Here is a 26066-nt window from a genome sequence, read left to right as displayed (position 1 = left end):
AGTTTTAAAAACATACCACTAAGAGCAGTGTACATATTTTATTTCAAAATTCTCCCTCAGCATTTTAAATAAGTATCCTTAGTGATGTGGATGCATGCTTCAGTTTGAGAAGCACCATCTTATGATGCTTTGCTCAAAGTCTAGTGAAAAAGACAAACTTATGGATATATGATTTTAGGCTAATATTGTTGGTGATGCCACATGAATGTTTCTCTTCCTGGCCAGTCTCTCCACATATGGCTGTTAACAGTTATTCTGCTCTGAAGCTAAGGATCAGAAAGAGGATTAAACATGTGGTCTGCTTTTATTTTCAGACACTAGAAAAAAAAAATGCTATACATCAACTCTTCAAACATTGAAGTTTTAATGTGTGTTCTTCGGTAATTTACTCTATTACATAGATAACACTGCTTTCTAATTCTTTCAGTTACCGGGGTATAAATTATTACCAGTTCATACTAAAGAGTAGACTTAGGCATTTTGTCATTCTCAGTAACATGTCATTCTGTGTATGTTTTGTTTATGTGAAGTAAGCATATGCTTAAACTTCTTGTAAGCTAGAATTATTCTGGCACTGAGTTAGAACTTTTAGAAGCAGTTGCTGATTTGTTTTGTGTTAAGGTGATCTTCATCCAGACATATGTCCCTGTAAAGCTATAATACTTTATAAATTTTTGGGTAAATTTATAAGTAAGAATATCTCAACATTACTCCCAGCCTGGCTGATTGTTAGGGGTATTGCTCTGAATTAGTAACATAAAAGAGCGTTGTTGGTTTCTTGCAGGGGTCATATCTTGTGTTTGGGATTTAATATTTACCAAAAGTTTGACCAAGACAAATAGTATTTTGGAAGGATTGTGTGAAAAATGTGCAAGGTGTCTATTCCTGTAGGTATTCTATGGTCTTATCCTTGAGTTTTAACAAAGCTATTGGGAGCTATATACTTGGGCTACTGGGTTTTGTGCTCTGTAGAATTACTTTTAGTAAATTTTGTTTTGGCATTGTGCTGTTGGCTTGACATGAGTGATGTTATACAAAGCAGCCCTGTGAACTTACTGTAACAATGTTATTGAGGACATTGAGAACACATGGGAAAGATTTCTTTCTCATTTCAGTACCAGGAATCAGGAATAGTTGTATATTCCTCCTTGAGCAATCAATGATCTATATTTATCTTATGGGTAATGAATCCTATAATTCATTATTTCTTGCCTCATGCTGGTTGTTATAAAGCTTGTAACTGAGTTTTTGGCCCATTCCCACTAAGTGTAAATGACTTTGTAGTTCCAACTTGTTTTGTGACTGACTCCTAGTTGTGCCTTGATTTAGTACTTTTATTTTTTAAAATTTGAAATAATGTCATTTATAGAAGAGTTTCAAGCGTAGTACAGATAATTCCTATTATACTCATCATGTAGATTTTCTTAAGTAATTAACTTACAAGGGAAAACCTGTAAGGCTAACAGGAGATTTTTCAAAAGAAACTTTAACATTTAACATTTTTTACATTTGGATATTTGTTTTCTCTATATATACACACAATTTTCTCCTACTTGTTTTAATTTCCATGCCAAATGTATCTGTACAAATGCCTATAAGATGCTTTTTGGTTGAGAGGGGGGAGAATGAAGCTGTGTATTACTAAATGAACAACAATAATAATACATGTGTTAATTTCACACCTATATTGAAAAAGGAGACCCATGGAAATACCTATTTCAAATAGAAGGGAGATAAATTGTGTGTATGTGGGGGTGGGGGGTAGTGGGAGAGAAAGGAAGGAAAGACAGAGAACACTCGTGTGTTTCAAGAGGATGCTTTAGCACTTTGGCAGAAGAGGTAAAATGCCAAAGGCTTTTTTTTTTAAAGATTTTATTTATTTATTCATGAGAAAGGCAGAGACATAGGTAGAGACATAGAGGGAGGGGCAGGCTCCCTGAGGGGAGCTCAATGAGGTACTCAACCCCTGGACCCCAGCATCACAACCTGAGCCAAAGGCAGATGCTCAACCACTGAGCCACCCAGGAGCCCCCCAAAAAGGCTTTTTGATTTACATAAAAATTAGGGAATTAGTTTCTTAAATAGAAATAAGTAATAAATACTGAGACAGGAGGACTGTTTGGAAATGTATTTACTTTAGTAATCAAGTGCATTTTGGTGATCACGTAATCAGAGTGCATCGTAAGTAGAGTCTTAATTCAGAATAACTTCATATTTGATAGTTTTCATACTAGTATATTTTTTATATGAGCAGTCATCTGATTTATAACAAGATGTAACAATATTTAAAATGTTACAAAATATAAATTTCAAAACAACATAAAAATGAGTATATTTAACCATAAATTAAACTCATGACAGAGCAAATGGGTAAGAAGAATAATTCATACTATAGCATACTGCTAACATGAGCTGGCAACAGAGAAAGTTAGTAAAAGAAGGCAGAGAAACTCTATCTTTTAGGAATTAGAACCAAGGGGCTTCTTAATCACTTGGCATCTGCTCAATATTGTACCTATGGTTAGAAATGTACATTATGGGAACCCCAGGGATATTCTGGATCCTTTGTTTAAGGTCCCAGTCAACTGTGGCTACAATGTAACACTTGTGCTCAGTTGCTCTGTATTAAGCAGTCATCTGCATGGGTTCCTTTGTGTGTGCATAGCGATTGTTCAAATCTTGGATTCTTGGCCATCACTCAATACTTTTGCCCCAGTTTCTCAATTTCAGCCATTACACAGTTATATACAAGGGATACACTTGGTATACAGACAGTCCATCACTGACTGTACTAAGTCTAGTTTGGCTTTAATGGAAAAGTTGATAAAGTTGATATCTACCAGGATGTGGTAAGGTGGGCGCAGCTGTGTGTAATATTGGAAGAATAAGCAGGAAGGATGTTGGGGGGACTTCCCTTTCCTTGAGTATACTGGGATCTTTCTTTTCTTTCTTTTTAGATTTTAGTCTATCCTTCTCTTTAAGCCTCTGATCTTGGAGACTAAGCATTTGCTTCATGTTCACATACTTTCTTCCTTTCTTTTGCTTCCCCATGTTTATGCCACATTCTTGTTTCTTCCTCATACTAGAATTTTTCATTTATTTTAATCACCCCTCAGTGATATTCTTTTGGGAGATGGAAATAGAATGACAATTGTTTATATATGTGTTCTCTTTCTTCAAGGTGAAACAAAATCATATGTCATATTGTATGATTTGGAAGACACTCTAAAAAAAAAAGGAAGACACTCTAACTCTGCATACTCTGCATTTCAGAGTTACGATATGATCTTCTATCATTAAGGTTCTAAATTTTTGTACACAAAAATAGGAAAAAATAAATGAATAAAAATGAACTCAACATTGCAAGTTAGAAAAATGTTCATTTTCTGAAAATAATTGTAAAAATTTTTAATTTAAACCTCACAACATAAAACAGGTTGCAAAAAAGAAAATCATCCTACAATCTATGGGAAAATAAAACATAGTAGAATGGAAAAGAGCTAAAGCTTTCAGTCTAAATTATATTCATTTCTTATTTTTGTGTAATTTATTAGAAGAATCTTCAGGCAAAAAGAGCCTCCTTTTCCTTCCATAATGTTTTCCCTTTAATAATTTGTTCCATGTTTGTGTATGTATGTGTGTGTGTAAACCAAAATGGAAGTCTTTTAAAAGACATGTTTAGGTAGCAAAATTAACTTCTCTAAAATCTTGTAGAAAGTGAAACAAACATCCTAGAATTTTAAATTTTAAATTAAATATTTTAAATCTATCATTCTACTGTTAAGGAATTAATTTTAAATGTGATTACTCTAATGCCATAGAGTAGTGATTCAATACTGTTGTATTTTAGTTTCTGTAGATGGCATTCATTTATTTCATCAACAATAGTACATAGCGCTTTGAGAATGGGCTTTGTTGGACAGACCTAGGGGTTCTGCTTTTACCACTTGACATGCCATTGGTGACATGCGACTAATAATTGCCTGCCTCTTGGGGCTGTGTGAGAGGGAAATGAGGTGATGACTTGTATCATGTTTAACTCATGGTAAAGGCTTAATAAATGTTAGCTGTTGGAATTATTATTACCTTACCAAACAGTGCTAATATTTGTTTATATATATTTGTTATTTAAACTATGATGCTTTTTAAAAAGAATGTCAGGAACTTACAGTCTAGGGATGTGAAAAGGTTGTTTTTGATACAGAGGTAGTACAGGTATGGAAGGAGGAAGATCCATTATTAGTTATTCATTAAATTGTATACATAAGTTATTTGACTTCTATTTTAAAATGTTTTCAACAAATTTTCAATAGGTTGAATTTATTTTTCCTGGCTTTCTATCTTAGGTAATATTTAGAAAAGAGCCTGGCACATAATAAATAGTAGTAAATATTTCTTTAATAAATGAATTAAGAGTGTTCCTTTTCATTTATACCAATCTTTACTAAGTACAGTATCATCAAATATTTTTTTCATGCATCAGATTTTTTTTTTTTTTTTTGCCAAGTAGCTATAGCTGGAAAGGAATTTGCATTGTTAAAAGGTATTTGGCTTTCAAATTTTATTACAGTTGTTTATTTTTTTCAGCTTTCTTGTTTTCGTGTGTATAGAACCCTGGCTTGGCCAATTTGAATTGCCACAGTAATAATAATAACTAACATTTCTTAATCTTAAATGCTACCCTACTAAATCTTCACAGTAAGATTTAGGATCTGAAAAGTAAAGTTAATGAAAGTAAGCAACTTGCTTATATTACAGAGCTAGTAGTCAAGCTGCAATTTGAATCAAGACCCAGGGTTTTAAACACAATTCTAAGATGCAAAATCAGATTGGGGACAACTTTTTGTGTTAAAGATGACCATTAAGTTAAAATTTAGTTCATAATGGTATATGTTTTATATTATTTAGAATGTGAAAATTGTGATGTATTTAGAATTTTACTTTTAACTGAAATAGAAAGTATTTCCATTTTAAGCTTGTATCTCATTTTCTCAAAGTATTTGTATATCAGAGACTGTTTTGAAAAGTTTTTTTTTCCCGAATTTAATTCTTTTCTTGCAGCAGAGAAGATGATTAAGATATAGGCAGACACACACACACACACACACACACACACGCACACACACAAAAACACGACCAGTAGCCAACTGGTCTGTATAAGAGGGATGCAGTGGGCACAACGATAGCTCCCCAAAGAAGTCCTTCTTATCCTTGGAGCGTGTGAATATGTTGTTACCTGGCAAGAGGGAATTAAAGTTGCAGGTGGAATAAGGTTGCCAACCAGCTCACCTTAAAATAAGGAGATTATCCAAGTGGGCCCAATGTAAGGGTTCCTAAGAATCCTTAGGAAGGAGGCAAAAGAATCAGAACCAGAGAGGACGTTGTGAGAAATATTCAACTAGCCATTGCTGGCTTTGAAGATGGAAGGGGGGGCAATAGTATTCAGTGAAGTAGGTGAGACTTTAGGAGCTAGAAAGGCAAAGAAATAGATTCTTCCCTAGAGCATCCAGAAGGAACACAGCCCTGCTGACATCTTGACTTTAGTCCAGGGAGATGCTTTTTTGGACTTTAGACTTCCGAAACTATGAGGTGATAAATTTGCATTGTTTTAAGCCACTAAAACAAAATAAACCAACAAACAAAAATGATATGGGCAGAGACAGAGTAGCTGAGAAGTTACTCTTTATAGGAGATAAAGTTTGATTTAAACTCTTTCTGTGTAATTTGGAATGCATGGCTGGCTCAGTCCCTTGAGCGTGTGACTCTTGATCTTGTAGTCATAAGTTCAAGCCCCATGTTGGGTATAGAGATCACTTAAAAGACTAAAAAATAAAAAACCAATCCTATGAAATAGTTACTGTCTCTATTTAAAATAAATAAAATCTTTCTGTTAAATTTAATGATATATTATTAAAAAACAGCCTTTACAGGGATCCCTGGGTGGCGCAGCGGTTTGGCGCCTGCCTTTGGCCCAGGGCGCGATCCGGAAGACCCTGGATCGAATCCCACGTCGGGCTCCCGGTGCATGGAGCCTGCTTCTTCCTCTGCCTGTGTCTCTGCCTCTCTCTCTCTCTCTCTGTGACTATCATAAATAAATAAAAATTAAAAAAAAAAAAAAAAAAAAACAGCCTTTACCGAAATATAAAAGCATAAAGGTTGTCCATATGAATACTATATGAAATAGACTTGTTTGTAGAATGAAATTTTATATTGAACCTGATTTTTAAATTACTGATTCAATATATTGATATGCTTTCATTCTTATAAATAGTTGAGGGAGTCTTAGAAGAGTTTCTACAAATTAATAACTCTGGAATTTTTAGATAAAACATTTTTAAATTTCATTAGAAATAATTTTAATATATTATAAAAATGGGTACCTCATGATCTAAAAAATTAGTCCAAAGAATCAGAAATCTTAAAGAGATTTTCTTTACATCTAATTGTTTATGAAGATTTTATTTATTTATTCGTGAGAGATATAGGCAGAGGCAGAGGCAGGCTTCTTGCAGGGAGCCGGATGTGAGACTCGATCCTGGAACTCTGGGATCATGCCCTGAGTCAAAGGCAGACCCTCAATCACTGAGCCACCCAGGTGTCCCCTTTACATCTAATTTTATGAGCTGGGGCAGCACTCCTGTATTAAAAATTTATCTAAAAAAACAGTCTCTAGATATGTACTTAGGTAGTTCAAATTCTGATTTGTACTCTAAAGTAAAAGAAATAGTTTTAAGTGAATGGAAAGGATAATATAATTCTGTGGATAATATAATCCACATACTTTGATCTATGGCTTTTTGACATTATTTTAGTAGGTGATGAACACACTTGATTTCAGATTTTTTTTTTAAGATTTTATTTATTTATTCATGAGAGACACACAGAGAGAGAGAGAGAGGCAGAGACACAGGCAGAGGGAGAAGCAGGCTCTATGCAGGGAGCCCGATGCAGGACTCGATCCTGGGTCTCTAGGATCACACCCCAGGATGCAGGCAGCACCAAACCGCTGCGCCACCAGGGCTGCCCGATTTCAGATTTTTCTTAATTCTGATTCTTAGTTATTCCCTTAATTAGTCTATGATTGCCACTTGAATTTTACATATTTCGGTAGATTTCAAAGAAAATTAATAGCAGCCACAATTATATATGTATATGTTTTTTGATATAAAATAGAAACTTTTGATGGACTCAACAGAATCTTATGTATCTTTTGGGTCATATTCATGAAGCTTCTCCTGCATGCATATAGCTGTTACCTTCTTTGGTTTCAGATAAACCTATTGGAGACAAAAATGGTAGAACTCTCATGAGGCTATTGGAATTTCCATTTCAAGAAGTAAGAGTTAATAAAGGCAAACACAAATTAGTCTAATGGGTATTCAGTTTTTGCAGGTGGCTTTCAGAGTGACTTGCCACTTTACAAAGGGGCAAAGAGACTAACAGATGGTAAACCTGTGAGTTGCAGCCTCTGCTTTTGCCCCTCAGTGTCATCACATGAGTCACTGTATCTATCAGTCTTTAAGGCTTTGTCCCCAAGGCTTAATTCCCCTAGGAATTCTCTGGTCCTATTAATAGGAAGCTGACTATTGTTGTGTCTAAGCATAATATTAGCCTATTTTCCTTTCATTTCTTTTTTTTTTTTTAAAGGAAATGTCATATTAGCCTTAGAGATCACGGGTACTAACATGTTCATTGGTCAGCCTTTTCTGAAAAGAGTAATAATGGGAAGTGAGAAAATAAGCTCTGTGAAAAGAGTATGCTAAGCTAACATAATTAACAATCTTTTAGTTCTTGTAGTGATTATTTTCTTAAAGGTTATTATTGTTTGATTTGAATTCAAATTGAATACATAATAATTCTCTTTTTGCCACTAAAAACACTGATAAAAGATGATTTGGAATTCCAAATTTTCCATGTGGAGGGAAGATTTATTAGGATATGAAAAATATTTAATTTACATGTTTCTTTCACAGATATTCCAGACCTAGATTCTAGCTAGGAGTAAACCTTTGAAAGGACAGAAAATTTTTTGCTAAGTCTAAAGAAAGTTGTTAGTTGCTGTACAAAAAATATGTTGTGTACAGTTTCCACATTTGAGATCTTTGAAAATTGAATCCATCTTTGACCTTAGCCATTTGTTACTGAAAGTACAAGAAAAACATTAATGTGGATATGTTTCATGGAGTCCTAGGATTGGGAGGGCTTTAGAGATAATATAATCTAATTTTTTCATGTTTTAGATGAGGAAATTGATACCCAGTGAGGCTTAGTGACCTAAGGAAGATCACAGATTTGCGGTGCTTAGATGTCATTACAGACCTCTGTAACCTATACCATGCATCTTAAAGTCAGTATCAGTGTAAAACTCAGTCTCTAGGTATCTGCTATAGCACAAAACCATTTTATTTAATATTTATATCCAAGTTAAGTTTAGGTTTCTTGCCCTTGCTAAGACACAGTCTTTGTTTTGTTTTGTTTTAGTTGCCAGATATACTAGTGAATTTTTGTACTTAAAATTTTTTAGAATAAGAAAAAAGTGTCAGAAGCTCTGTGTCTTTATTATATATTCTCTGGAAACAGAGAAAATAGCATCTAACTTTGTGCAAATGTTAAGTAAAATGTAATTAAATTATTTGTGGAATAATGAGTTCTGAGCCAGTAATAGCTCTGGGAACTGAAGCTCATTTATAGACTGTTTCCTAAAGCTAAGTACTCAATGTACCCTTCAGACAGCAGAAGTGTCTGCAAGATACCGGACATCATCTGGAAAGATACAGGAAACAAAACAGAAAGCATTTTCTACCTTTATACAAAATTACAATGCATGAAACATTACCCCTGAAAATAGACTTTTGTTTTGATGACCATTTCTTTAAGAAAAATGAACTTGAACTAGAGAAGTTATTCTAGACAATAAAATAACCACTGAGTTGGTCAAGTAGGAGAGGGTATTGCCAGCATGAAATGAGAAAATGATTAGTATTCTTAGAAAATTGAAGCCAATAGTGTTTTTTTATGTGTATATTTTTTTATTGGAGTTCAGTTTGCCAGCATACAGTATAACACCCAGTGCTCATCCTGTCAGGTGCTCCCCTCAGTGCCCATCACCCAGTCACCCCATCCCCCACCCACATCCCCTTCCACTACCTCTTGTTTGTTTCCCAGAGTTAGGAGCCTCTCATATTTTGTCACTCTCTCTGATTTTTCCCCACTCATTTTCTCTCCTTTCCCCTATAATCCTTTTCACTATTTTTTATATTCCCTGTATGAGTGACACCAAATAATGATTGTCCTTCTCCGATTGACTTACTTCACTCAGCATAATACCCTCCAGTTCCATCCACGTTGAAGCAAATGGTGGGTATTTGTCGTTTCTAATGGCTGAGTAATATTCCATTGTATACATAGACCACATCTTCTTTATCCATTCATCTTTCAATGGACACTGAGGCTCCTGAAGCCAATAGTGTTTTAAACATAAAGCAATCATCAAGTGAGTAGACACTATTAAAAAATGAAGAGGGTGTCTATTTATCAAATTTAGCAATGCTAGAATGACCAGGCATTTTAAAAAGTTTATCACATAGAAGTTTAGAAAAGGGAGTACTATCCCCCAAAAGAGGTGGCCACTTTTAAACTCAGTATCCCAACTCTCAGGTAAGAATGAAGAATTTTAAAAGATTTGATAAACTCATGGATGTTTTATTCATATGAATTGAGAGAATAAAAATATATGGTTGAGAACTTGTCCTTAACTTTTTGCAGTTCAAGGAAAACACTCACTTCATGTGGTTGTAGTAGATCAAGATCCAGACTCAGGGTGAAAATTCTTATGATCAAAGACAAACTTTTTCATGTCTCTCACCCCCACCCCCGGTATTTATTAAGAGGAAACTTCAGTTGTTTAAAACTAGAGGGAAAAATTATATTAATTGAAAGTTTAGTGTTCATGTTAAAAACCATACAAATGTTAAGCAGCAAAGCAAAAAGCCAGGAAGATGAGTAAGTCAAATGCCATCCGTATGATGCTTTTTGCATCCCAGGGCTTAGTTGAACATCTGACTCTTGGTTTTAGCTTAGGTCATAGTCTCAGGGTCATGAGATCAAGTTCTCCCTGCTTGGCACTGGGTCTGCATGAGATTCTCTCTCTCCCTGTGTCCCTCCCTCCACTCATGTACTCTCTCTTAGAAATAAATTTTAAAAATCTTAAAAAAAAAAAAAGGAATTCTACATCCCAATTATATAAAAGCCTGAGCAAAAGCAGAGTTCCACAGAAATTAAACTGCAGTCCTGCTTAGTTGGAAGGGCAGGGGGAAGGAGACGAGAAGACTCTGTGCTGAGTGCAGAGCCCAACATTGGGCTTAATCTCAGAACCTTGAGATCATTACCTGAGCCAAAATCAAGAGTTGGACATTTAACTGACTGAGCCACCCAGGCGTCCCTCTTTTAGATCGTTTTACCTAATTTTGGACTCTGAAATGTCCTAGAAAAGTCTAAAGCATTCAGTTGAATGTCTGTAAGATTTCTCTGTATTTGCTGTGTACCCAGAGAAACAAATTTTAGCATTTGATTTTTTGGGAAAAAAATCATTTTATGTTTTACTTGGTAGGAATAGAAATATACAGGTTGAGAGTCAACAAGCATTAACATTTTTGAAGAGTTAATATAAGTGGAAAGAAGCTTATATGATTTATTTGAAATTCCTGACTTCTCTTTCAGGGATTTATGGCATTTATTGATAAGAGTTCCCTGATCTTTTCCTTAGAGAATGTAGATCATAAAGTATTACCCTGTAGAGATCATCCAGTTATATAATATTACTTTATTTGGGGGATTATACCATATTAAGATATAGTTCAGAACACTTTTTTCCTCTTGAGATTTACAAGAGAGAGACAAGTCTATGGAGTGGATCTGAAACAAAGCTAATAATAGACTTGAATTTAATTAATTTAAAAAAAATTAAAAAAAAAAGAATTTAATTAATTTGGGTAACTAAAAGTACACTGAACCTAATGAGATCTGGTACTTGGTTTTTCTAAGATGGATTATTCATGACTTTTTTTTTCCTCCTCTACTTCCCATAGGAAACCAGTTTCCTCCAATTGCAGCACAGGACCTTCCTTTTGTTTTAAAGGCTGGCTACCTTGAAAAACGCAGAAAAGGTAAACTAGAAGATTCTAAAAAAAAAAAATCTAAAAATGGCTTAATCCTTACATAAAACATGAGTGCAGTATACATATGGAGCCAATATTCTCTTTAAGCGATTGAAAGAGTTTTAAAACTGTAGGAAAATCTGAATAACATTATCCCCACCACAAAATACAGTTTTTAGCTCTAATCAATTTTTGATAACAAAACATTTGGTCAGGTTTCTAGTTGCCAATCTTGGTTATTTGTAAATGACTCAGGATCAGTTTCCTGCCTCCTCGAGGAAGGCTGAAGGCCATGACGGTGTTCTCAAGGATGGGATTTCTCCCCATTATCCCACCCGGCTGAGCAGCAGGTTATCCTGCACCTGACCAGGCGTATACCATGTCTGCTGTGGTTCATATCAAGCCTGGCATATTGTTTGCCATTTTCTGTTATTCATTCAGTGTTCCTCTCCATTGGCTCTGATAATCAGGAGTTGACCATATGGTCTCCCTCTTTCAGCACCAGTATATAATAGAAATGAAATGTGGAGGTGGTGTTATATGGGAAACAGAAAGCAGAAAGTCTCTTCATTACCATTTTGTTTTTCTTGCAGGTAGTCCCTTTGGGCCTGTCTATTTATATTCCATTTGCTTTCCTTGGATTTCTTAGCTGAATTTTCAAGCTGAAAGAGATAATAGGAGTAATCTAGGTCAGCTCCTCCCCTCCGCCTGCCCTTTTATAACAGATGAGTAAATGAAACCCAGATGAATCTGTTGTCTCAAAGCTGTATCGTCACATGCCCTCTAGACTGTCCCTGTCAGGAAAGTGTGTTAGCCGCCAGTGTAGCAGTCCCATCTCCACTTCACTTTATTCCTTTTAGCTTCGTTTTTGTTTGTCTCTTGGAGAAGATACAAATTAATTAGTAACAGAATTTTAGTGCTAACAGAAACCTTAGAAATCATGTTAACAAACTTTCCCTTTTACAATAAGGAAATGGCATTACATTTATGTTGTATGTGTAATGTGTATTATCTAAACTGTTTCTTTCCCCCCCCCTTATTGTAGATCACAGCTTCCTGGGATTTGAATGGCAGAAACGCTGGTGTGCTCTCAGTAAAACAGTATTCTATTATTATGGAAGTGATAAAGGTAGTATTGGTGTTCATTCATATCAACTTCTACTGTAGGAGGGCTTTAGGGGCCATTATATACCTCCATTTTAGTACCAGAGTAAACTGAAAACAAAAAGAGGAAGAATAACTGAAAATTTTAATAATTATAGTCTAAGACTGACTTATAGTTCTATTTCACTATTTGCCAAATGCACCAAATTCCAGAATGCCCTAAAAGTTAGCACAATTGTGTTTTACTGAATTAGAAAAGAGATGAAAATCTGTGTGGCTTTTCACTTTAGGAAATATTTATCATCCAAGGTATTGTAGAATTTCTAGAGAAGTTAAAAACCATTGCGGTTATGAGAGTTTTGAAGGGAGGAGAAAACAGTATATTACTCTTTTAAATACTTTATTTATTTATTCATGAGAGACACAGAGGCAGAGACACAGGAAGAGGGAGAAGCAGGCTCCATGCAAGGAGCCCAATGTGGGACTTAGCCCAGGAATCCGGGATCATTCCCTGAGCCAAAGGCAGACACTCAACCACTGAGCCACCCAGGTATCCCCTCTTTCAAATATTTTAAAAAAAAAATTTAGGTAAAATGAAATCTGTGCAACACGTTTCTCAGCTTCTTTTACGTATTTAAATAACAACAGCAAACACCTCTATAGCGATTACTGTTCTAAGCACTTTAGCTATATTAACTGGGCTTACTACAACTCTGTGGGGTAGGCACTGTTATTAGCTCTTTTTATTTTACTCTTTGGAAAACTGAGGACAGAGAGGTTAAGTAATTTTGGTCAGAGTCATAGAGCAGGTAAATCGCAGATGTGGGAGTTAAGCCTAGGCATAATGATGAAGTCCATGCTTTAACCACTAATTTAGAAAGAGTAAGCTACATTCGTAACTTTACTTGCTAATTAAAACATATTTTAATCACAGCCCACGTAATTTTAAGGTCAGTATTTGAACAAATAAAGCCATAAAATATTGAAATTTAAAGAATATAAGCTTTCTTAGTTTTACTTTTTCCTAGGAAAACCAGGTCAGAAAGCAAAGTAAAGGTAGTATAGAAATAGCTAACATTCATTTCCAGAAAAGACACTTAAGGAGAAAAAAGGCATACAAATCCAATATCATGGAATATAATATTTCCCATGGAATTGTTTGGAAATGTATGTTTCGTTTGATATTGCTTGGAGTTTTTAGTTTTTTTCTTTATTATAAAACTATGCATATATGATTATATATATTTCAGATAAATTTGAATTATATAGGTGATGCTAGAAGTTGGTCTCACCTTTTGACTAATGAAGTTAGCAAATTAAGAATTAATTTAGTGGCTAGTTTGCATTCTGACACTAATTTACAATATGTTTGAATGTAATAATGGTATTAGTGAAGTATAAACTATAAACAACTATCATCAGGCAGCCTTCTTCTGCTAAGGGTAAGTAGGTGATTTTGTCAGAAAATTTAAGCCTAAGTTCAGTTTTGATCACCATAGTCATAAACATACATGATTATGACAAATATAATTTGGTACACAATTGTGAATTGAGATCATGATCTTACTTTTCCACAAAGAAATATCGTCTATTTCTTAAGACTAGGGGATGGAGGTTTCATATCCTTGTGACTCTGGTTCAGTTAGGTTTCTCATTTCTAATTTCTTTAAGACTCAGTGAATGCTAATGTTTGTTTCCTCCATTCCTAGTCCTAACTGGAATATACAACTGTTAGATCAAAGATTAGCAAGAGTTTTCCCAAAACTTAAGGAATGTTTACATTTATTTCAAATAAGCATATTTATTTCAGTAAATAGATTCTAGTTATTTTGTGGAGGTATTAGTTAAATTCCTTTTTCTGTTCTTGACAAGAACTTATGGTAAGAATGATCTTTGTAATTTGTATTTTAACTTTTTTGGTACACTTAACCATCTGTACCATCAACACTTTTTAAAAATTACTTTTCTGGTGTTCTTATTTTATGTAGATATTTGAGGATGTGGTGTATCTTTCCACACAACTTTTTCCTGTTACTCTGAAGTAGCCATTGAATGTTCAGGTCTTTTTTTAGCAGTTGTTTTGGCTACTTTAGAATTTTTGGCCAGTTCTTTTTGGGACTCAGAAAACAGATTTGTTTTTAGACATTTTTTAATTGTTTGTTTGGCATGATCCTAATTTCCTTCCTTTGTATCTCTTTCTTTTTAGGAAAATGTACATGTCACGTGAAACTTTTTCTTTTGTGAAACCAGAAAGCCAATTTGTATAGCCTGGTTTATTATGTATGTGAATCATTTGCCTAAACTTTGGAAAGAGCTCTTTAGATATATGAGAACTGTAATCTTCCAACTAAGTAGGGTTTAGATAAATGGATTATAGAGGCACAGAAGGAGTTGATACCACTTAATAGGTTAAACTGTACTTTGTTACTGTTTGACAGATGCATAGTTCACATTTTATAACTTACTATGTGTGTCAAAAAACATTTTGACCCATCAGGATAGTAATGGCTTAGAAAGAGTAGTTCCAGCCTCTAGGGTAAACAATGCACTTACCTTTGTAACCATAAATAATATCTGTATTTATTATTCATGACCATTTGTAGCCCTTAAGATAGATAGATAGGTAGATAGATATAGATATAGATTTATTTTATCACTTTATGAAATCACATCCATCCTTTTTTCCCTTTCCTCTTCCTTTGATTGTCACAAATCCTATTCATCAAACTTCTTAGGTTTTAGCTATTCAGAGTACCATCAAGGTAGTCATTCATTCACTTACTCATTTATTCATTTTTTATTGAATAAGTATTTATTGGATACTGGGTACTGGGGATCCAGAGATAATCCTGTCTTAGAGATCCTCCCAGTTTGAGTTTTGTGGGTATCAGTGAGAGGAAGAGGAAATCATGAGATTAGAGGAGGGGCTGAGTAGGTAAACTGATCATTTCAATGCAGAACAGTAAGTGATTTAAATACAATGTCTTTGAATAAGAAGGGAGCAATGGCTAACTGCCTAGGGAAGTTAGGGATTACTTCCTTATGGAGAGGACCCTTCGCTGGGCCTTAAAGAATGAGTAGGAATTTGTCAGGTGAAGAAGGGGTAAAATGGGCATTCGAGGCAGGGGAACAGCTGAGATTCTGAGCTGTGAAAGCCCTCAGATGATGCCATGGTTGGAACTGAGTTAGAGCACAGTGAGTGAGGGGAGGGGGCCCACAGGGCTAAAGTGGATTTGAATCAGATTGACAAGAGCTTTATGAGAATAAGGGCTTTGCTAAATATTCCGTCTCAAACATGACCTTTAAGCATAGGGCTCTACCACCAGATTTGGATTTTAGGAAGCAATCATGATAGGCTTGTGGAGGATGAATTGGAATGGGTAGAGACTAGCTACTGAACTAGGCTAGGCAGGAAAGGTTAGTAGTCACGGCTCCTGGGAGTCATACTAAGGTTTTTTGTGCAGACTTTTCTGGCTCCAAAGCCATGTTCTTTCTACATCTTGATTGTTATCAGCCCCTCTAATATGTGTATAAATGATAGCCCATTTAGGAACCTGTTCCAAAGTCATGGCTTTTGTTTTGTATTTTTTCTATTTAACCTCTATATGATCTTGAATCAGCATTATGAACCTTATCTCTTCCCACTTTTTAGAGAGAAGTAGTTAGTTTATAGTATCTCTTTTATTCCTACTCAGCAGGTTTTGTTGCCCTAACCTCCACTCCCCAATTAAAGAAAATTCTAGTTGCCATTTAGTATGTGGCAGCTGCAAGTTATCTTTTGTCTTACCAAGTCTTCTAAAATGTACATCAAAAGTTATTTATTATACCATATGTTTATAATTTTTTCATTGTAGTATCTTTTCAACATATGGTAAAAGTCACTAAAGAATTGGACCTAATTTGTGCTTTTCTATACACTAATAATAATGAACTACCAGAAAGAGAAAAAAAATCAGTCTTATTCACAATTGTATCAGAAAGAATAAAATATCTAGGAATAAATTTAACCACAGAGGGGAAAGACCTACATATTGAAAACTATAAGACATTAATGAAAGAAATTGAAGAAGTCACAAATAGAAAGATATTATGCGGTTATGGTTTGGAAGAAGCAATAATGTTAAATGTCCATACTATGCAAAGAAATCTACAGATTCGGTATAACCCTTATCAAAATTCCTATGGCATTTTTTAAAGAAATAGAACAAACAATCCTAGAATTTGTATGAATCTACAAACAAACAAAAAAACAAATAGCCATAGCAACCTTGGGAAAGAATAAAGCTGGATGCATCACCTGTCCTGATTTCCGACTATACTACAAAGTCAGAGTAATTAAAATAGTATGGTATTGGCATAAAAGCAGACACATAGATCAGTGGAACAGAATAAAGAGCCCAAAAATAAACCACACATATATGGTCAATTAATTTATGGCAGAGAAGCCAAGAGAATACAATGAGGAAAATACAGTCTCTTCAATAAATGGTACTAGGAAAACCGGACAGCCACATGCAACAGAATAACTGGACCATTATCTTAACCATGCACAAAAAGTAACTCAAAATGTATTGAAGACTTGAAAGTGAGACCTGAAACCATAAAACTCCTAGAAGAAAAACAGGCTGTAAGCCCCTTGACATTGATCTTGGTGATGATTTTTAGAATCTGACATCAAAAGCAAAAAACAAGCGCAAAAATAAATAAGTGGAACATGTCATACTAAATAGCTTCTGCTAAGCAAAAGAAACCATCAGCAAAAAGAAAGCCAACCCACTGAATGGGAAAAATATTTGCAAATAATATATTTGATAAGATGTATAAAGAACTCCTATAACTCAGTAGCCAAAAAAAATCCAATTAAAAAATAGGCAGATTTAAAAAATCCAATTAAAATATTTACCAAAGAAGACATTCAGATGGCAACAGGTACATAAAAAGATGCTCAGCATCACGCATCATCAGGGAAATGCAAATCAAAACCACAATGAATATCACCTCACAGCTGTTAGAATGGGTGTCAGAAAGCAATAAATAGTAAGTATTGGTAAGGTTGTGGAGAAAAGGGAACCCCTGTGCACTGTTCGTGGGAATGTAAATTGGTGCAGCCACTATGGAAAACAGTATGGAGTTCCCCAAAAAATTAAAAATAGAATTACTATATGATCCAGCAATTCCACTTTTGGGTATTTATCTGAAGAAGATGAAGACACTAATTTGAAGAGATATATGCACTCCATGTTAGCCACAGCATTATTTACACAGGCCAGGACGTGGAAACAACCTAAGTGTCCATTGATGGATAAATGGATAAACTGTGATTTATATATATATTTTTATTTATTTATATTTATATAAATGTATATAAATAAATATATATAAAATGTATAAATAATATATATATACATATCCATACATATATATGTATATATATGAAATACATACAATGGAATATTATTCAGCCATAAAAAGAATGAAATCTTACTCTTTGCCACAACATGAGTAGATCTCAAGGGGCATTATGCTAAGTGAAATAAACAGAGAAAGACAAATACCACATGATCTCTCTTATATGTAGAATCTTAAGGAAATAAATAAAAAAGATACCAAGCTCATAGGTATGAGAACAGATTGGTGGTTGCTAATGGCTATTTAAAAAACTTACCATTTTGTTTGTGTGAAAAAGCATAGTAATATCTTTGTTATTCCTTAAGAAATAGCAGTAATTCCACTTACCAGAAATTATTCCAATTTTATAGACTTTTGGGCCTTTGCTATACAAGTATTAACTTTAAAGTTTATCGCAATAAATATTAAATAAAAGGATGTATTTTCTGCTTTTATAATTAAGGGGCCCTGTGATGTGGAGGGTAGTTAATATGTACATCTGATATTTAGTGGAATTTCATTAACATGCAGAAATATTCAGGTACAAACCAAATCTTATTACGGGCGTGATGATGACAGATCAGATTGGCTTGCAATAAAACAGAACACAGTTTGATTTAAGAATATATATATAGATTGAAAATATGTATAGATTGAATGTAGGCATATTTTGGGTCAAACTGTATACTTTTATGTATCTACATAAATCTATTGATTGTAGATTTTCTTTGAACACATATGTGTTGGGTATTGTTAATGCGGAATGGTATAATACATTGGCTCGGAGGAGTGGGCACAGAGGACTCATAAAATGGGATGATATGGAGGAGCCAGCTCACTGGGGCAGGAGGTGAGTGAGGGCTTGTGAGCTGGGAAGGGAGGGGCAGGTTGTTACATGCCCCAGGCTGGAATTTGGCCTTTCCTGTGTAAGGGACAGTTAATGTTTGTGAGCGTGGAAGGTGACTGGATGGCATGAGAGACTCCAATTGGATGTTGAAAAGATCATGTTGACAGTTGTCAGGAGAAGGTGAGATTGGAGAAGGTGAGACTGGAGGCCAGATGTGTGCTTAAGCTGAGAGTCCAGGGAGGTTGTTTAGCACCTTATGTGCATGACGAAGCTGTAGGTTATCACACATGCTTTTAGCTTCTGTCATTTGCATGAATAGTAGGAGTGCCATTTATTCTTTAATTATCATAGGTCCCTGCTCCGCTGTGTCGGGTATACTTGGACCCAAGCTCGAGCTTGTAAATAAACCCTCGTGTGTTTGAAAAAAAAAAAAAGAATTATCATAGGAGACTCCAAGAGGATAATATGAATAGGATAGTAAGATCATCTTTGTGTAATATTTATCTTAACAATAGATATGTGTTAGTCTAATAGACCATATTGTAATGATCTGATTTTCAGTTGTAGTGGAAAACAGTTAAGTATAGCCAAAAAAGGAGAAACAGCTTTAAATTCCCATTCTACAAAAATGCTTGTAATTTATTCATTCTCCATTCACTGCTACTTCATACTGCCTTGTTTTTAAATCAGTTTATACCTGTGGTTGAAAATATGTACAAACACCACTTGATTTTTATGCTTGCAGTGTACTTTTATTTTAAAGGGGGAAAAAAAGGTTTTGGAAATACCTAAAATTTCCTGCGACCAGACCATATGAGCCACACTGTTAATTCTAACTAAAGTGTTTCCCTTTGGACTCATAAATATTGCCTGTGTTTATTACTCAGAGCCACTTGGGGCTCTCAAGTAACAAATATATATATAGCATATAGTATTTTTCACTTAAAATAGTAATAATTTTATATTTCCTCACAGTATGACTCAAGTGGCTGAATTAGCATTGGCAGCTGTATTTCTGTGAGCTGTACAAACAAGAAAAAATGTTCGTGTATCTTTGCCTGAGGGCCTAGAGCCACTTGTTAATCAGTTTCATGAAGTTTAATGGAAAGGTTTAGTATTAAGGGGCATATTTTCCTTTTTCCTACTAATAAGCATTAATAACTATAGAAATGACAAGAGTTTCTCACCAAGGAGAAAGGCCTTAAATATAAACAGATGTTACCAAAAATTTCTGAATGCATTGCATATCTTTCTGTTTGCTAGCCATTTGTTCCAAGTTAGCATTCTTGGTGTAAACAACAGAAACCAACTTTTATTATGCAGAAAAGGAAATTATTGGGGGAATATTGGCTCTCAGGCAGAATTGATGGGAAGGCTAAACAACCAGGCTCAGAAAGCAGGCAAGGTCTAAGGGAGGTAAGGTAGCTATAACTTTGGCCAGTCTCTGCCCCAAGGAGAGTCTGGTTAGGACACAATGTTGTCCCTCCTTTTTTGTACTGCCACCCATCGGCGAATGCCACTGACACAGGAATGACATCAGAGCTCTCCCCTGATTCTTTTGTTACTCCATATGGATTTAGGTCCAGTCTGGAACATCTGATTGACTGACAAGAGGGAAAATATGCCTCCCTCTGGCTTCTGTGGTGGGAAGCTTGCTCTTCACCTTAAGGATCTCAGGACTAAAATAGGAAAGATGCTTAGTTGCTAGGGATCCTCAAATGACAAATGCCCACACCTTATAGGATGCTAAATGATCTGGAATTATTTAGTTGCTGTATTTAGTTGGGATTATTTATTTACTATCTTGGAAATGGTAGGAGAGTGGTTGGTGTTTTTTTTTTTAAGATTTCATTTATTTATTTATTCATGAGACACACACACACACACACACACACACACACACAGGCAGAGACACACAGGCAGAGGGGGAAGCAGGCTCCATGCAGGGAGCCCAATGTGGGACTCTATCCCTGGTCTCCAGGATCAGGCCCTGAGCCGAAGGCAGACACTCAACTGGTGAGCTACCCGGGCTTCCTGAATGGTTGGTGTTTTAAGCATACTTTCTGAGAGCCAGTGAAAGAGAAAAAGCAAGCATATTTACAAGAAAAATAGGACTGATTGGAAAAATAGGTGGCAATGGGGTGGAGGAAGAGAATGTAGGGGCAGTTGATGAAGAAAAAGGAAGAACCCAAGAATGATGCTCAGTTTTCTGGTTTGGAGACTTCAGTTAATAGAGATACCATTGATTGAGAAGTAGGACACAACAAGAAAGATCACAAATGTTGCAGGAGTGGGGATAAGATGATCTTTATGTGGGAATGATATTGTGCCCATAACATTAAATAAGTGAAACATGTAGTGAGGAAAGGAAGATTTGAAAGGAAGATTTGGATACAAAATCCTGAAGCTGGGGGATCCCGGGGTGGCTCAGTGGTTTGGCACCTGCCTTCGTCCCAGGGCCTGATCCTGGAGTCCCGGGATTGAGTCCCACGTTGGGCTCCCTGCATGGAGCCTGCTTCTCCCTCTGCCTGTGTCTCTGCCTCTCTCTCTCTCTGTGTCTTTCATGAATAAATAAATAAAATCTTAAAAAAAAATCCTGAAGCTGGACTAAAAGTAGGGAATTATGAATCACAAGATACTGATAGAAGTATAATCCTTAGGATTGGGTGAGTTGCCCAGAGAAAACTGTAAAGCAGGAAGAAAGCAAGATTTAGAACATAATGCATCACGGCAGTTTAAGAGGTAGGCAAAGGTAGAGGAGCACATAAAGCAAGCTGAGAAAGTTGGACCCAAGTTGCAGGAGGAAATTCAAGATAACATTCATCTTCTCTACCAAGATTTCATAGATTGCATATTCTAGAACAGTGGTTTTTCACACATTAGTGTGTGTATCAAAATCACCTAGGAAACTTGCTAAAACTTTGGTTTCCTTAGACCCATCCCCAGAGATTTCCATATAGCAAGTGCAAAGTAGCATCCATTTCTGTATTTTTAATCGGCATGCAAGATTCTAACATACATGGTGATTCTTGAAATGTACTTTGAGAAACATCATTCTAGGAGAAAGTGTGAAGTGGTTGTAAAAGGGCTTTGAAATCACTTATGTTAGGGTTATGTTTTACAACCTACTGGTTATGTGGCTGTCAGCAAATAGGTTGTTTTAAGGTTTGTTTTTCCATCAGTGCTGAGGGATATAATAAATACCTTCTTTCTCTTAGAATTATTTCATGGTGTAGATGAGATGTGTTATTAAATTCCTGGGCCTACAGGAAGGAGCTCAGGAAATGTGAATTGTCTTTTGAGCACTTAAGAAACCCAAAACACAGCTGTAAACCTAAAAAGCGGTGAAAAAGTAGAAGGAAATAGCTATCATTAACCTCATGCATTTTGTTTTGTAAGAGATTAGAGTCAGCTGCTTTGTACCTTGAACCTACGGAATTAGAATTGTATAAAATTAAGTTACTGATTTAATAGATTTTATTATCTAGTTTCTCCTGGCAGACTTCAGTTCTGTAGACATTCAATTTGAACAGCATGATATAGGCAAGGTTAAAGTGTGAAATAGAAGACCAAGGAAATTTAATAGAGGGGCAAACACCTCAAAAATCCCATGGGCATCAATGTGTTATAAAAGCCAAATACTCAAATTAATACTATTAAATCACTGAGAAAATGTTATATTATGCTTAAAAGAATTGTTTGAGAAGTTAGGGAAGTATATCTTTCAGAAAGATTTCTGTTATAACAACTAACATTTATAGGTGTTTAGTACTTAAAGGAATAAACTTCTGCTATTTGGGAAGTTGACCTACATGTAATATTTTTTAGTCTTTTGCAACTTTGGATAAATCAACTTATATGACTTTATTTCTCATTTAATTGGCATGTTACTGTTTTTTTTTAACAGTCTCTCTTAAGTCAACAAGTATCCTAGAAACTATCTAGAAGGCACGGTGGACTTAACCTATATATAAATTATTATGGATTGTTTTATACTGCTGTGGTTTTCTCCTTTTTCTGGAAGTAATGCTAATTTGAGGAAAGGAGAGCAGAGTCTTATAAAAGACTCTCTGAGTAGTCTTTGTAGTCTTATCTACACTCATTTTGTGTCTTGAATTTTCTGCCCCACATTGGCTAATAAGAAATATGGCTACTTTATGGTCATGCATTTGCAAAAAACTATTGAGAAAGAGTTATAAATTACCCTCCATTCTCTTCAACCTTTCTGGTCCCATACTTCTACCCTCACTTGGATGCTTATGTGATTATTTATTCCCAAATATTCAACTATCAGCTGAATAGGTCTAGTATTAGTTTCTTTTTATTATTAGTTTTATTTGGTTAGAAAATACCACCTTATGTTTTATATAAACCTAGGTCTGTCTTTGCCTGAGTGAGGCTTCTTCTGCTATGTCTTTGATTATTGGCTCTGTGTTATTTGTTACTCATCTGGACCACCCACTTTTTCTTAAGTTTTATTTGTCAGTCTTCCATATCCATCACATTCCTTTTGTTTCTCTTCTCCTTTATTCTTTTATTTCTTTCTTACCTACTGAGGTAGAAAGTTTTAGGTTTATCTGATCTAATTTTTCAACATTATTCAAAATTTTCAACTTTTTGTCACTTTAATAAATCATTTGTTTTGCTACTGCATTTTCCATTTCTTTATACAGTGCTTTCCCCTTAGTTTACTAGTTCCATTCCAATTTCTGTCTCAGCCATCTCACTTTTTATTTTATATTACATTGTTTTATCTTTCATCTCTTTAAGATTTCTTTTTACTTTATAAAGGATGCAGAACTATTGTTTAAAGTTTTTATCTGTTTCTCCTAGTTTTGTTCTTGCTTTTTACATCCTGAATGCTATGTTACATTTTTGTATCACATAGTATTTTAATGACACCTGGATTAATTTGTTTACTTTTCTTCTTTTACTTATGTTTGAATGTTATATATCCTTGTCTCTGTCATTGGGGTACTTATCTCTAGATTGGATTTGTGGCCTGTCCCTGGTTCATCTGACTAGAGGCTGTTCATGTCCTCCTCTTAGGCTCTAACAGAAGATCTGATACGTGGTCCTATAGCATATTTTTGGGAGTTTTGTCTATAGTGGATCTGCTAGTCTAAGGAGAGGTCACCTAATTTGGCTGCCTGGTTGTCTTATTTCTAGATAATCTAGCACAAGGTTTCCTGCTCCCTGCATCTTTCCCAAACTCAGTCTTTGTATAGTACTGATTTTATATCTCCAGATGAATTTCCATCCCCACTGATGTTACATTGCCAAGAATTTCAGACCCAGATTAAAGATAGAAAGCATGGGCCTTAGATGAGGTGGACCAAGTGATTAGAGCAATTGAGCCCTCATGCAGCAAGGGAGCTTACCCTCTTTCATTTGGTCTTTGAAATCCTTCTTTTCTTGGGAAGTCTAAATAAATCTCTCCAAATTGTTCTGTATGGCTTTAATATTTGGCCTCTGACTTATTTCCATTTTTTTGTAATGAAAATTATATCTTTTGAAGTCCAGCAATATTCCAGGAGCACTTACATTTGTATCATGTATGTATGTTGTAGTGGGAAGGTAGGAAAGTCTGGTAAAGTGTTACTAGATTTTGTCTCACCATACTTGTAATGCTCCCTCGCTTGTTTTATTTATTTATTTATTTAAAAAAAGATTTTATTTATTTTTTCATGAGAGACACACAGAGAGAGGCAGAGACATAGGCAGAGGGAAAAGCAGGCTCCATGCAGGGAGCCCAAGGCAGGACTCAACCCCGGGACTCCAGGATCAGGCTCTAGGCTGAAGGCGACGCTAAAACCTCTGAGCCTCCCAGGCTGCCCTCCCTTGCTTGTTTTAAATGCTTGATAAATTTGTTCAGTGAGTGAATGAATGACTTAGTCTTTTTTGAGAATTTAAGGTTAAGCAGCAATGCTTAACCATTTATTATTTTAATACTTTTTCCTCAGTAGTATTTTTCTAGTTAGATATTTTGCGAAATATGTTCTGGGAGTAGCAGTTCCATATAATGTTCTATGAAAAAAGGTTTCCATGGACAAGTAATCTTGGGAAGTGCTGTGTACTAAATCTTTCTCATAGAGATGCAATCAATGTGTAAATATATAAAGGACCTCAGGGAGGCCTGGATTAACAAAACCTGGTTAACTCTTTTTAATTCAGTATTTCCCCAAATTTATCTGATCCTAGACACCTATCACTATCCCATAAAACATTCTTTGAGAAATGCTGCCCTAAGTTTTGCTTTTTTTCTGAACATGATAGAGTACATTGGAGACTTTTTCCATAGGCAAACTGCTAATTTTTAGATCATGGAGAGATGTAAAGTATGACTTAATATGATTAGAATGTTCAGATTTTTTTTTCTCATTTGATGTTTTGAACAAGATATAATCTCAATAACTTTTTAAAAATGTGTGTTACTTCAGCCATTAAATTAGCATATTTAAGAAAAGGAGATAAATGTTTTCTTGGTTCACAGAGCTGAGAGAGCCCTCCCTCCCATGATAGGAAGCATTTCTATATTTCCCCCGAGCTCAGTAAAAGAGACAGTTGCCCTCACTCATGATCCTGATATTGTGTGTTAATCTAGGAAGGGAACCTATAGTGGTGCAGTTTTTCTACCAAGATGGTATAACTGGGTGAAGTAAGAAAGCAGACTAATTTTATTTCAGTTTCAGAGTATTAAATCCTTTGTATTTCTATTTTGTCTTTAAAACAATATCTGACTAAAGCTCAAGTTGTCTTTTCTTTTGCCTCTTCGGCATGTAGGATTCAGATGTGCTTTACTAGCTTATGTGTTCATAGACTGCTTAAGGAACCTACTTTTCTTTGATTTTATTTCAGGAACTCATGGGTCCATACTTGCTCTACCTCTCCTTTCCATCCGAATACTTTGTTTTCCCCTTGTAGCTTTTTATGATTAGTAGTCTTGTTTTGCTTTGCTTTTTAAATTTACAGTTTAGTTTGTACCAATTTAGGAGATATTTTAAAAAATAAGAGCTGTGTTTTAGAGACTTTTCTGGAGGCAGGGTGTTGGAAAGTGGTAATGAGAAAGGATGATGTTAAAAAAACTCAGTGACTTCGGCTGCAGGTTTTCCCACCAGCTTGTAAATCTGAGAGAGCTGGGATCCCTGGGTGGCTCAGCGGTTTAGTGCCTGCCTTTGGCCCAGGGTGCGATCCTGGAGTTCTGGGATCAAGTCCCACATCAGGCTCCCTGCATGGAGCCTGCTTCTCCCTCTGCCTGTGTCTCTGCCTCTCTCTCCCCCTATGTCTATCATGAATAAATAAATAAAATCTTTAAAAAAAATAAAATAAATCTGAGAGAGCCATGGATTTGTAGTAGTTTTTTCCTGCAAGTTCCAAGTTCCAGTTCTTGGATATTTCCTACAAGAAAGTGGCCTGTTCCCATACTTCCTTCTGAATAAGGCTATCTTCAGACCTCTCCCTCTCCTTCCCTAAGATATCCTTTGTAAACCCAACCATCCCAAACACTTCTGTAACTTTAGAATTAGAAGTCATATCTAGAAATGTTATTTAAACACTAAATGCTGTGAAAA

At 35.3% G+C, this 26066-nt stretch overlaps 1 protein-coding gene and 1 pseudogene across 6 annotated transcripts in view; one reads left to right on the top strand and one right to left on the bottom strand.

Annotated features, from left to right (window-relative positions):
• The window catches only part of SKAP2 (src kinase associated phosphoprotein 2), a 174626-nt gene that overhangs the window by 89247 nt on the left and 59313 nt on the right, over positions 1-26066 (top strand). For 4 of the 6 annotated variants that reach the window (XM_025993099.2, XM_025993100.2, XM_025993101.2 and 1 more), the window contains exons 5-6: positions 11088-11165; positions 12202-12285. The exons of the other annotated variants lie outside the window; for them this stretch is intronic. In XM_025993099.2, the coding sequence (XP_025848884.1) occupies positions 11088-11165; positions 12202-12285 (162 nt within the window). The remainder of the gene's footprint in view (positions 1-11087; positions 11166-12201; positions 12286-26066) is intronic. 6 annotated transcript variants of the gene reach the window in all.
• Positions 2485-3051, bottom strand: LOC112915786 (rRNA-processing protein FCF1 homolog pseudogene; annotated as a pseudogene).

This window comes from Vulpes vulpes, chromosome 7 (genome assembly GCF_048418805.1).
Source record: "Vulpes vulpes isolate BD-2025 chromosome 7, VulVul3, whole genome shotgun sequence".
Taxonomy (NCBI): domain Eukaryota; kingdom Metazoa; phylum Chordata; class Mammalia; order Carnivora; family Canidae; genus Vulpes; species Vulpes vulpes.
This window is presented reverse-complemented; position numbering and strand designations above follow the sequence as displayed.